This window comes from Ranitomeya variabilis, chromosome 6, assembly GCF_051348905.1.
Source record: "Ranitomeya variabilis isolate aRanVar5 chromosome 6, aRanVar5.hap1, whole genome shotgun sequence".
Classification (NCBI taxonomy): domain Eukaryota; kingdom Metazoa; phylum Chordata; class Amphibia; order Anura; family Dendrobatidae; genus Ranitomeya; species Ranitomeya variabilis.
The window spans coordinates 494,503,685-494,517,539 of NC_135237.1; the positions used below are offsets into that span (position 1 = coordinate 494,503,685).

At 41.6% G+C, this 13,855-nt stretch overlaps 1 protein-coding gene across 5 annotated transcripts in view; it reads left to right on the forward strand.

Annotated features, from left to right (window-relative positions):
• RALYL (RALY RNA binding protein like) overlaps positions 1–13,855 on the forward strand; it is an 869,832-nt gene that overhangs the window by 803,031 nt on the left and 52,946 nt on the right. For all 5 annotated transcript variants that reach the window (XM_077270743.1, XM_077270742.1, XM_077270744.1 and 2 more), the window contains one exon: positions 2,695–2,852. In XM_077270743.1, the coding sequence (XP_077126858.1) occupies positions 2,695–2,852 (158 nt within the window). The remainder of the gene's footprint in view (positions 1–2,694; positions 2,853–13,855) is intronic.

The window sequence follows — 13,855 nt, forward strand, 5'->3', positions numbered from 1 at the left end:
GATGTGCTGCTGACAATATGCAAATTGTATGAGGACTAAATGATCCTTAACATTAGTCTCGATCGTTCTAGCACTATACATTTTACATTATCTCGTGTTTATAAAGCATTAAACGAGCATCACTGGACATGTTTTATCACCAAAGAGCACTCGTTATGGCCAGAAATGAGTCATCGTTAAGTTCAGTTTTAACATAATGTTGCCTCATTCTTCTACTTCTGAGTTCTACTTTTTAAAAGTAGTTTTTTTAGGCAAATGAATTTATTAGTAGACTAAAATTGGGTTAAGTTCCCTTGATCTGCCTGACAGTCTCCTTGATTGCTTAGCTTAATCTATGAGCCTATTGATAATCATTTATGTGACAACTTTCCCCAAGTTCCTCATAATAAGCATTAAAGTAGATCTATTTTAACGTAGTCAACAAAGGCAACAGATTAGTACAAATCGTATTTATTTATAGGCTTCCATCTTTCCCAGCGCCTTATATTTTATTTATTCATTACATAAGAAGATATTTGCATGAACAGAGATTAGAAATCATCTCTCCAAGGAACCATTTCTCCTTACATGTGAATAATGGCCAGCTATGATGACAAAGTGAATTAGATTGGCTTCTCTCTGCTAACGATAACAGATTAATCTGGTTTAATATTTAAGCCATACGTTTTCAAACTTAAGTACAGCAGAGCTCCCTGTGCACATATTTCCTATTCGATCATTTCTTTTAGAAGCCAGGAGAGCATATGGTAGCAGATGAGCCCTGTATAGCTGTCATGTGTCAATCAAAACGCAGTGCTGTACTTCGTGTGGGTGGATGCAGCTTTCTTACTAAACACCAGAACTTTTCTATGAAGAATACTTTATTAACTTTTATACTAGGATGATCCAATGTTATATTAATCATGTGAGATGATGAGTGGCTTGGCTTACATCAAACAGACACTGAGTAACTCCCATAAGAGAGACTCACCCAAAAGAGGATAAAGCAAATGATCAAACTGTTGATAAAAAGCTATATATAAGAAACCAAAAAAATACAAACAGCTAGTTTAGGACATCAGGTACAAGAACACATAACATATCATATATCTTTATACTGATAGATCTGCAGATTAGGCTGTGGTCAGGCAGACCATCATGGAACACCAACTTAGCTCTGCTTTACATCCCAAAGATTGTCTTCAGCTTCTACCTCCCAATGCTGGCGCCCTTATTCTCATTGCTACTAAGCTACAACTCTGCAGATTTCCTCTACATACATCAATGGATATCTAAGGTCAATCATATAAAATAAAATAGGTTTGGAAATATGGTCATATTCTAGATTTTAAAACATTCAACTTTACATGATACTATATGGCAGCAAGCTCTCTTCCGTCTATAGAACTGATCGAGAATCCACTACTGGTTATTTTACCAGCTCCGCTAAATAGCACTTTTTCAGCTGTGCAAGTTAAAGATAACTTTATATTACAAAATTGTGCTGAAAAATTGCTGTAATGGCGCTGTCGTATTGACTACATTGACTTATTTGGTGAAGAAATCCGCTTTGTTGCTCTTCTTTAATCACCATTTGAAGATTTTTGCTAATTAGATATTGGTGCACAGTGCACTAGGTTTTCTCCTCCCTTGCTTGTGACTCCCCGGTTCCTCCACTTGCCTCTTTGTATATCAGGCCACTGCTTTTTCAGTGACCAGCCTCCTCTGTTTTGAAATTTCAACAGTGACCTGTCATTCAAAGACCGGTGGCAGGTGGAGTGGCAGGGGAATCACAGACAGGGAGGAGAAGACCCAGCACAGTCCGGCCCCTGTGCACTGAAATCTAATTAGCAGAAAACTTCAAATGGTGATTAAAGAAGAACAACAAAGCAGATTTCTTCACCAAAGATATCAATATAGTCAGTATAGCAGCACCATTACAGCTACATCTTTACACTGCAAAATCGTGCCAAAAGATTCAGTTACGTTATCAATATCTCGTGAGAGGGGTACCCCCACTGATCAGTTCCCAATGCCAGCGGCAGCAGACACTGTACTGTTGATGGTGCTGTGCAGTGCAACTCTGCAACTAAGCACATGTGCCTCCTACTTATGTTGCCTAAATACAATTGCTGCCAGAGTAGATTTCAGCTGAATAGTGGGGGATGCAGGGTGTTGGACCCCCACCAATTAATGACATTACCTACGCATAGATTATCAATGCACTTGTATGTAGCGCACTTTGAATCTTGTGTACCTCAGTGCAAAATCTCCAACAGGGCCCTACACTATCATGGGTCATTGGTCTTCTTATATGATCCAAAGGGACCTGTTCAGCCCCCTCTAGACTTAAGTCCAAGTGCAACTGCAACTTCTGCTCCCACTATAGTTACTCCCCTGGCAATCAGAGCTGAAGCATGAAGACAATAAATTACTATCACTAATTACATAGAGGAAAACAGAAGATATTTCTATCTAATAAGGTAATAGTATATCACCTCTACGACACTTATTTATGATGAGAATTAAGGGACCATTCACTTCATAATGTGGTAAACTCCATTGAACTTTTTTTTTTACAAACAGATGTATTTTAGCCCGACAACTAGCGATCTTTTATCACCTTCAGTCCTCTATTCGTATATTAGCAGATTGATAAAGCAAAGTTTCAGATACATATATGAGAAGTAATATTATAATGTCATTACTTTACAGGTTGTTTGATTACGGACATGGACGTGTTCCACCTCCTCCTCGCGCGGTCATCCCTTTGAAACGACCACGTATAGCAGTGACAGCGACACGTAGAGGCAAAGGAGTTTTCTCTTTAAAAGGAGGATCAAGATCTGCCTCAAGCGGCTACTCAGCAAGATGTAAGTGCCCTTCATTACTGTGTTAGGTAATCATTGCCATTTCAGCAATAATATTGTACTTGGAAATTTGGCATGAAAGAAATAAAGCAAATAAAATAGGAGAAACCAAGTGCAAGAAAATGAAATTCAAAGTGAGCATGTTATAGAGAATTCTGATGCTAAAATAAATCTTCACATTTTATTCTAATTTTAGAGCCATATATTTTAGCTGGATATTTTCTTAATTTGTTTTCACACTAGTTGTTCTTCCAATAAAAATAATTGCATATTTCATCAAGAATAGCGTAGCTCATGCCGGTCTTGATGAAGATGCGTGTTGGAGTCAGAGGCGACTGATTCATTAAGATTCAGGGGCATCTGAAAAGTGGTGAGCGCCTCTATGGACCAAAACTTGTGAGTGATGTAAACCATAGCTCGTCATGAATTTGTCAAGCAGGCATGACCACGACCGATTGTGCACCTTTCCCACCTCAGCTCTTCTCATTTTGGCATAGTTGGCTTAAATTGGTGTGAAAATGCCAAACGTTGCAACATTTTGGGGCAAATTCGTGTTGCACACAAATTTAGTAACTTTTTATAACGGTTTGTAACAAAATTCTGACGTAATAGCTCTGGGGAACTGGAGTCATAGACATAGCCAGTGTTTAGAAAGCTTGAACTTGATGGACCCAGGTCTCTTTTCAACCTACATAACTATATATCCAGAATAATTTGTGAATAAAAAGTAATGCACAGTAATTTTTCTCACTAAACCTGACCATACATATGAGATAGCTGTCAGGTGAAATATCTTTTGTCTTACCGCTATTTTTCTCAACCTCTCCATACACAAGGACGCTCATTCCTGTCTTCTCTATGAGAGAGCCACTGCCAGATACATCTGTTGGTGGCTTTATTTCCCTGTCAAACAAAAGGATTGGGTGAGACTCCCACATGCACTTTAGATGGTCGGCCAAACCTCAGTAAATAGGTGGGTTTGGGCAACTTCTATCTAATGTGTAAGGGGACCATAAGGCCGTTTTCAGTTGTGTTTTGGAAACTCTTACTGCAAGAGTCTTCTAAAAATACCAGACAAAATAACAGAGCAAGACGCACTAAATTGTCCTGTGAAATGGATGACACCATCATTGAAACTGGACTAACTACAATATAGTCAATAGCGTAAGTCGTTCGCCATTGGAGTACATCATGTGCTGAGCCTGGCACTGCTGTGATTTTTGTTGTTCTGCTTTTATCGTGGAGCATTATTGATGCTCCATAATATGGAGTATTATTGTTTTCTAATGTGATGAAATAAAGACCGTTTTTTATTGAGTTGATACTTTATTTTTCACATGATATATACTGGTGTTGGGGGTCAGTAAAGTATTAAATTATAGTTATAATTACATATTACAATGCATGGACAGGACATGGGTTTCCTGACCTAATCTTACCAGCCTCAAATATATGAGGCTGCTGAATTTGGGTCAGGAGTAGTGTTGAGCATTCCGATACTGCAAGTATCGGGTATCGGCCGATACTTGCTGTATCGGAATTTCCGATACCGAGATCCGATACTTTTGTGGTATCGGGTATCGGGTATCGCAACAACATTAATGTAATAATGTGTAAAAAAGAGAATTAAAATAAAAAATATCGCTATACTCACCTGTCCGACGCAGCCAGGATCTCAGCGAGGGAACCGGCAGCGTTGTTTGTTTAAATTTCGCGCTTTTACTTGGTTACGTGAAGTCCCGGCTTGTGATTGGTCAGGGCGGCCATGTTGCCGGGACGCGGACCAATCACAGCAAGCCGTGATGAAATTACGTCACGGCTTGCTGTGATTGGTCCGCGTCCCGGCAACATGGCCGCCATTAACCAATCACAAGCCGTGACGTCACGGGAGGCTGGACATGCGCGTATTTTGAAAAGCGCGCGTGTCCAGCCTCCAGTGACGTCCCGGCAACATGGCCGCCATTAACCAATCACAAGCCGGGACGTCACGGGAGGCTGGACATGCGCGTATTTTGAAAAGCGCGCGTGTCCAGCCTCCCGTGACGTCACGGCTTGTGATTGGTTAATGGCGGCCATGTTGCCGGGACGCGGACCAATCACAGCAAGCCGTGACGTAATTTCGTCACGGCTTGCTGTGATTGGTCCGCGTCCCGGCAACATGGCCGCCCTGACCAATCACAAGCCGGGACCTCACGTAACCAAGTAAAAGCGCGAATTTTAAACAAACAACGCTGCCGGTTCCCTCGCTGAGGTCCCGGCTGCGTCGGACAGGTGAGTATAGCGATATTTTTTATTTTAATTCTTTCTTTTACACATTAATATGGTTCCCAGGGCCTGAAGGAGAGTTTCCTCTCCTTCAGACCCTGGGAACCATCAGGAATACCGTCCGATACCTGAGTCCCATTGACTTGCATTGGGATCGGGTATCGGTATCGGATTGGATCCGATACTTTGCCGGTATCGGCCGATACTTTCCGATACCGATACTTTCAAGTATCGGACGGTATCGCTCAACACTAGTCAGGAGTAGTGATGAGCGAGTATTCTCGTTACTCGGGTTTCTCCAGAGCGCGCTCGGGTAGTCTCCGAGTATTTCGGCGTGCTCAGAGATTTAGTTTATGTCGAAGCAGCTGCATGATTTGCGGCTGCTAGACAGCTTGAATACATGTGGGGGTTGCTTAACAAACAGGCAATCCCCACAAGTATTCAAGCTGTCTAGTAGCCGCAAATCATGCAGCTGCTTCGACATAAACTAAATCTCCGAGCACACCGAAATACTCGGAGACCACCCAAGCATGCTCGGAGAAACCCGAGTAAGGAGCATACTCGCTCATCACTAGTCAGGAGATCTGTGGCCGGTCCATGGATTGGGGTTCGAACTTGGACTGCAAAACATGGTGCATGAATCCGGTCTTATGTGTTATGGGCCCATGTGCTGGGTCTGGCTCAATCAGTGTATTGCCAATGTGGAAACTAAAGCATGCATCGTGAAGTCCTGGCTTAATAACTTGTATCCATACCCTACAGAATATAATATCTGCAAACATCAGAAATATTTTAATAACATTGGCCTAGTAAATCTCACCTAAAAAAATTATCTTTGAGAAATCTAAAAACTACTATTCATGGTCTACTAAAGACTGAGATATAAAAGCTATATAGGTCATCATCACTGCTCAGACATGAGTATGGCTGATTTCACTTGAACAGTACTCATAAGAATATGTAATACGCTCTTCTCTTTTGTTTTTCTATTTCAAAGCACAGGATTGATTTTTTAAGAAAATTTGGCCATTTTTTACATGCAATTGTAATGTTAATTCTGTAACCATTTTATCGAAGAAAAACAAAACAAATTTGCATGAGCAGTTAGGGTACATCAGATGATTGGGTAGCAATATGTGAGCTGTGACAAATTCTTACCCAACAGACCACTGAGCTTCAGAATGAAATAACAGCAGTAAAAAATTTTGATCACCCATTTGTGTACAATAACAAATGATATTGTAGTACCGTGTTAGCCAGAAAAATCGATGTGAATAATTTTCTGCCCACTGACGACAAAAGTATTCTGGGAGTGATACCTTTATTGGCTAACCAGAAAATAATATGTTTGCAAGCTTTCAGAGCACAGTGGCTCCTTCTTCAGGCAGCTATTTGTAATCTAGCCTGAAGAAGGAGCCACTGTGCTCTGAAAGCTTGCAAACATATTATTTTCTGGTTAGCCAATAAAGATATCACTCCCAGAATACTTGTGTCGTTATTGGGCAGAAAAGAATTCACATTGGTCACCCATTTGCAAGAGAAAGTCATGATTGTTATTAGATCGCTCTCCTGGCCTGAAGTGCTGTCAATGGTGGCAGAAAGAACTGCAGGTAATATCATCTTTAGAATTTCTTGCAACAGAAGGAGTCTATAGAAGATCTTGTAAAAATAAACAATTAAATATAGTTATAATTTACAGCATAATATTATATAAACTTGTGTTATATCCATAAATGTTACATTATATTAAAAAAATGAAACTTTCATTCTTTTGACTCATTAAAGAGGACCTGTCTCCAACTCAAATGGCCAGTTTTTGCTCTTATTTTATTCCCACTGTTCTCCTTAGTATTCAGTTTTTATTTATTTTTTTGTTAGTTTTTTAAATTGGCCATACAGTTCTAGAGATATGGTTTTTTTTTAGTTACTGCACATTTTTATGGTTTTTATTATTTAGAATATTTTTTATAATTGAAATAATAAATAGTACAAATTTAGATTTTTATTATTTATTAATGCAGTGCAGCCCAAATACACCCCTACCCCACCCAGAGATTGATGTGAATCACGCCCCATTGCTAAAGACTACATTGTGTAAAGCAGTGAGGGAGAATTTAAGGAAAAAAAAGTTTGTTCAAATTATAAAAGTACATTAAAATAATCGGATATAGAAGTGGGAGGCATTTTTTGCAGTAATTTTTCTAAGTTTTCTCATGTGCTTAGCTATCAAAAAAGGTTGGTGTACACGATGACAGTTCATTGGGGTAAATTACTTTAAATCGGCAATTGCAAAAATTTGATTATGGCATGATTTGACAGGGATTTACTGTGATTATTTAACCCATGTCCTAATTTTGACACAAAAGTATAATAGCAAGCACCCAATGGTGCATTCAAAACAGTGACAGCGAAAAACATTTCTTATTTAGTATATTTGCACACAACAAATTTTTCAATTGTGTCCACTCCAAAACCTGCCAAAAGAAAAGCATAGAAAAAATTAAAAAGAATGAACATATGCATTTCTATGTAAAAAGGACTTGTTGTACATATGTTCAGGCATCTGAGGGTTCTTTAACCACTTAAGGTTTCCAAAGACGCCAGAGAAGTTAAAGTCACGGGTCCATTCTTACTTTGAAATCAGTGTATAATTATAATATATAATAAAATTGTAATACAAGTCAATGGGATGGCTCAAATGGTGTCTGGAAGACACTCGGGTATCTTTTTAAGAGTTTTGCCAGCAATTTTATTTGAAAAACTGCTAGCGGCTTTCTCATTGTGGAATGGAATTCAAAATATCTGTAAAACGCTAGCAAAAAATATGCTACAAAACCAATGTGAAAACACTTAAAAAACAACACCAGCAGTTCAAAATATCGCGAAAGTGCTGATGAGCCAACAAAAAAAATGCTAAAAAAGATGCTTCATCAAAAAAACGCCATCATGAACACATACGCTAAAAATGGAGGCCACAGAATCCTCACGGCTGCAGAATCCCTCTTAGGCCAAGTTCACGCTACCAGTATTTGGTCAGTATTTCACATCAGTATCTGTAAGCCAAAACCAGGAGAGGAGCAATGAAAGGAAATGTATAATAGAAACACGTCACCACTTCTGTTTTTTTTCACCCACTCGTGGTTTTAGCTCCCAAATTCTGATGTGAAATATTGACCAAATACTGAACATGTGCTTGTCCATCAGTGATAAATGCGGTGTGCCAACAATGGGTGGTTGTAAAAATGTAACGACCAGCAGGAGATATGGCTCACGTGTGCCACAAGTTCACCATCCATGGAATAAAAGATGTTACCGAAAGGTAGCCCAAAAGTGAGCCTCTTATGTAAGTTAATTATTCTGTCGGTTTGTAAAGAGGATGGAAACATACTGTAGAGGACCTAATCTCAATAATACGACTGAACCTGGGTACAGATGTCATCTGTTGAATCCCTGATAGCAGTGAACAACAGATTGCGTTCAACAGTGAAACAAGTAAAAATAGGACAGATTTTAGGTCTATTGCTACTATAAATGTATGTGCAGCTATGACAGGATACAGCCAGTGGCTACACGCAATGAGTAATGGTGACCTAACTCAATTTCCCAGAGAACCTGGCATGAATTCCAATGTCACTCCCTCCTGGCATTGAACAAGTCACTTTGGGTTTTTTTATAGTTCCCGAAATACAGTAGTTCACCTGCGGGGAAACTGTGCCAGGACAAATATAACTAAATCAGTCTCTGAAACTATGTGCACATCATACAAGAGTGAAGGCAAAACAAGCGTAAAATTCTTTCTTACTCTGTATGTATGAAATATGATAAATCCACTGCTTCTGCATTTAAAATGGAACTGTATTTTCAGCAAATTTTGCATAAATCAATAGTACAGGAGAATATAAGAAACTTTGTGACACACTATAGAGATAAATCTGCTTCCTTCCCCAGTTATCACCCACTTCTTCTTCTTCTCCTCCCCCTGTCTCCTGGACATCTCCTCTACTTTGAAAAAACAGCTGTAATCCATGCGGTTCAAACAAGACAAAATGCAGGTGATGAAACAATCCGTTATACTCTGTGGGGAGGAGGAGTCAGAGGAGTCAGGACCAGGGAGAGGAAACAGGCAGAGGGAGGCAAAATCATAGTGCAGAGCTCTCTGACAATTATTTTACTTCACATATGAGCTTGATTTCGATCAATAAAGCTCAGCTCTGCTGTCTAGTGCCCTCCATGCTGCTGTAGGGTCTCTTTGGATGCTAAAAAATTAACGAAGAGCAAGACTCCCTCTCCATATGCTGTGCTGTGTGCAGAAAAGATCCCAGCAGCTCACCTTATCTCTCCACTCCAGCTCCTAGTGGATTTCAATTGAGAGATAGAGCCTGCAGAGGGGAAAATTGGCAAAAATGCAGAATAAAAGTCATATAATGGCCAGAAATAGTGTTATTCCTTATGAAACTCACATATGACAGCTTATGTACTTGAAACTAGAGTTACTCTATAACTGCCTGCATGGATCTAACTTAACAGGTCAGGTTGCTACTAGTCCTCTTTGATCTGGTAGTCCTCTTTGTGTTAAATATACTTATTTTGTATAATTTATACAGGACTTCCTTCCTGATGTGATACTCCAAAGAAAATGTCATGATAATTCTTATAAAAATGTAATGGTTTACTGGATTTTCCTCCAAAAAGAATCATTGCACCAAAACATAAAATTGGTGAAGTAATTACAAAGAGATTGTCCATTTGTCCTTAATTAGCTCATTAGGTTAAAGTTTGTTCCTCGTGATTCCCAGGATCCTGAATGGTAGTTTGCATCTGTCTGTGTCCATACCAAGAGGCGCACGTCTCAGATGTTGCACGTAGCCTAATGAATGAAGTGAATGAACAGCGACCCCTCCTCACGTTACGTGGTTTATATATTTGTCTCACATAGCACCTATTTCTATATATGATGCTACCGCCAATTTGGTCCTGTGCGGCACCCGTCCTTTGCTCCTTACCCTTCTGTTTTGGTGACGTCACCCAGACCACGCCCCCCTTTCTCACCGCTCTTTGCAGCGGCTTTTTTCCGGCCCACGTGTGCCGGTCAGCGGCACTCCAGGCGCACGGTGGCTGTGCACTCACCAGGGAGGACGCTCCCCATACCAACAGGTGTTTTTGCCGCCCCACGCTGCCGTTTTGGACTCTGTATTTCCGGACACCCGGGCCACTGGTGATCCCGCTCCTACATCTCTTAGGACGGCGCCAGCATCTCTTGGGACAGCGCCAGCACCTCCACAGCAGTCACACCATAACTAAGTAAGTGTGCGGTTTTTATAATATACATCTGCCACACACTTTTTAATTATTTTTCCGCTATACTGCGGTCATAATAGGCAATTTTGCTGGCTTTTTTGAGCAATTGGTCATTTGTTTATTAACATTTGTTACACTCTCATTGTGCTACACGTCATACTACTGCTCTTTTGCTGGTGATTGCGACCATTCCTTACTGGCTGCCCCTGCTGCTTGCTATTCTCTATCCACAGTTCTTGTTTAGCTAGACGTTCACCCATTCCTTTGATTACACATACCCATTATGTGTTTCTATATCTAGTTAGCGCGGTGTCCTAATCTACTTACACTTCTTCTTTTTGCCATATGACAGAGTTAGCACAGTAGCTGTCTAGGCACATGCAGCCTGGGAGCGCCGGTGTGTTTCTATTCCGTTGTGTTTTTCCAAATTCAGTCATCTATACTGTATAATATTTTTTTTAAAGTTTGCCTGCCTGAGTCCAGCAGTAGAGCTGCACCCATAAAATGCTCATCTTAATACCAGGATAATATTGCCATTATGACATGAATTTTCAAAGTACCGTATATACTAGAGTATAAGCCGAGAATTTCAGCCCATTTTTTTAGGCTGAAATTGCCCCTCTCGGCTTATACTCGAGTCATTCCCAGGAGTCGGCAGGGGAGGGGGAGCAGCAGCTGTCTAATCATACTCACCTGCTCCTGGCGTGGTCCCTGCACATCCCTGGTTCTCCGGGCGCCGGCAGCTTCTTCCTGTATTGAGCGGTCACATGGTACTGCTCATTACAGTAATGAATATGGACCCGACTCCACTCCCATAGGGGTGGATCCGCATATTCATTACTGTAATGAGCGGTACCATGTGACTGCTCAACGCTGGAAGAGCTGTCAGCGCCCAAAGAGCCAGGGACGTGCAGGGACCAGGTGAGTATAACGGGGGCAGTGCGCAATATTCACCTGTCCCACATTCCACCGTCTGGCTCAGCTCCATCTTCCGCGTCCTCTGTAGTGATGCTCAGGTCAGAGGGCAAGATGACTAGTGTGCGCGACACCCTCTGCCTGAACAGTCAGTGCAGAAGATGCGGAAGGAAGACACAGCGGCGCTCGACTGTGGAACGCATACAAGTGACTATAGCAAGTGCCGGGGGCCTGAACGATGAGAGGTGAGTATGTCACTTTTTTTTTTTTATTGCAGCAACAGCATATGGGGCATAACTATCTATGGAGCATCTTATGGGGCCATAATCAGCATTTGTGAAGCATTATACGGGGCAAATATTTCTATGGAGCATCTTATCTTATTAGTGTGCCTGACTAATCCACCTGTCCCCCCGCTATTCCCCGGCCTCTCCCTTCTGTCAATCCCTTCACTGGCTCCCCATTACCCAGAGACTCCAGTACAAAAGCCTAACCATGACATACAAAGAGATACACAACCTGTCTCCTCCATGCATCTGTGACCTTGTCTCGCGGTACTTTCCTGCACGCAACCTCCGATCCTCACAAGATCTCCTTCTCTACTCCCCTCTTATCTCCTCTTCCCACAATTGCATACAAGATTTCTCTCGCGCATCACCCCTACTCTGGAACCCTCTACCACAACACATCAGACTCTCACCTACCATCGAAACCTTCAAAAAGAACCTGAAGACCTACCTCTTCCGGCAAGCCTACAACCTGCAGTAATTACCAATCAACCAAACCACTGCACGACCAGCTCTACCCTCACCTACAGTATCCTCACCCATCCCTTGTAGATTGTGAGCTCTCGCGGGCAGGGTCCTCTCTCCTCCTGTACCAGTTGTGACTTGAATTGTTCAAGATTATTGTACCTGTTTTTATTATGTATACCCCTCCTCACATGTAAAGCGCCATGGAATAAATGTAATAATAAATAATAATAATCCGCATTTGTGCAGCATTATATGGGGCAAATATTTCTATAGAGCATCTTATGGGGCCATAATCAGCATTTTGCAGCATTATACAGAGCAAATATTTCTATGGAGCATCTTATGGGGCCATGTGCAGCATTATATGGGGCAAATATTTCTATGGAGCATCTTATGGGGCCATAATCAGCATTTGTGGAGAATTATACGGGGCAAATGTGCTTATGGAGCATCTTATGGGGCCATAATCAGCATTTGTGGAGCATTATACAGGGCAAATGTGCCTATGGAGCATCTTATGGGGCCATAATCAACATTTGTGCAGCATTATATGGGGCAGATTTTAATATGGAGCATCTTATGGGGCCCATCATAACCTGCATGGAGCATTATATGGGGCGTATTTTGTATGGAGAATCTTATGGGACCCATCATGAACTGTATGGAGCATTATATGGGGCTTCTGATTCAAGATGGATATTCAAAAACACTTAACCTACTGATGTACCAATTAATTTTACTTTTATTTGGTATCTATTTTTATTTTTTACATTTACCGGTAGCTGCTGCATTTTCCACCCTAGGCTTATACTCGAGTCATTAACCCCTTTCTGACATCTGACGTACTATCCCGTCGAGGTGGGGTGGGCCCGTATGACCACCGACGGGATAGTACGTCATCACCGATCAGCGGCGCTCACGGGGGGAGCGCGGCCGATCGCGGCAGGGTGTCAGCTGCATATCGCAGCTGACATCCGGCACTATGTGCCAGGAGCGGTCACGGACTGCCCCCGGCACATTAACCCCCGGCACACCGCGATCAAACATGATCGCGGTGTACTGGCGGTATAGGGAAGCATCGCGCAGGGAGGGGGCTCCCTGCGGGCTTCCCTGAGACCCCCGGAGCAACGCGATGTGATCGCGTTGCTCCGAGGGTCTCCTACCTCCCTCCTCGCCGCAGGTCCCGGATCCAAGATGGCCGCGGCATCCGGGTCCTGCAGGGAGGGAGGTGTCTTACCGAGTGCCTGCTCAGAGCAGGCGCTGGTAAGCCTGCAGCCCTGCACAGCAGATCGTCGATCTGACAGAGTGCTGTGCACACTGTCAGATCAATGATCTGTAATGTCCCCCCCCTGGGACAAGGTAAAAAAGTAAAAAAAAAATTCCCCACATGTGTGTAAAAAAAAAAAAAAAAAAAAAAAAATCCTAAATAAAGAAAAAAATATATATATTATTCCCATAAATACATTTCTTTAGCTAAATTAAAAAAACAATAAAAGTACACATATTTAGTATCGCCGTGTCCGTAACGACCCAACCTATAAAACTGCCCCACTAGTTAACCCCTTCAGTAAACACCGTAAGAAAAAAAAAAAAAAACGAGTCAAAAAACAACGCTTTATTATCATACCGCCGAACAAAAAGTGGAATAACACGCGATCAAAAAGACTGATATAAATAACCATGGTACCGCTGAAAACGTTATCTTGTCCCGCAAAAAACGAGCCACCATACAGCATCATCAGCAAAAAAATAAAAAAGTTATAGTCCTGAGAA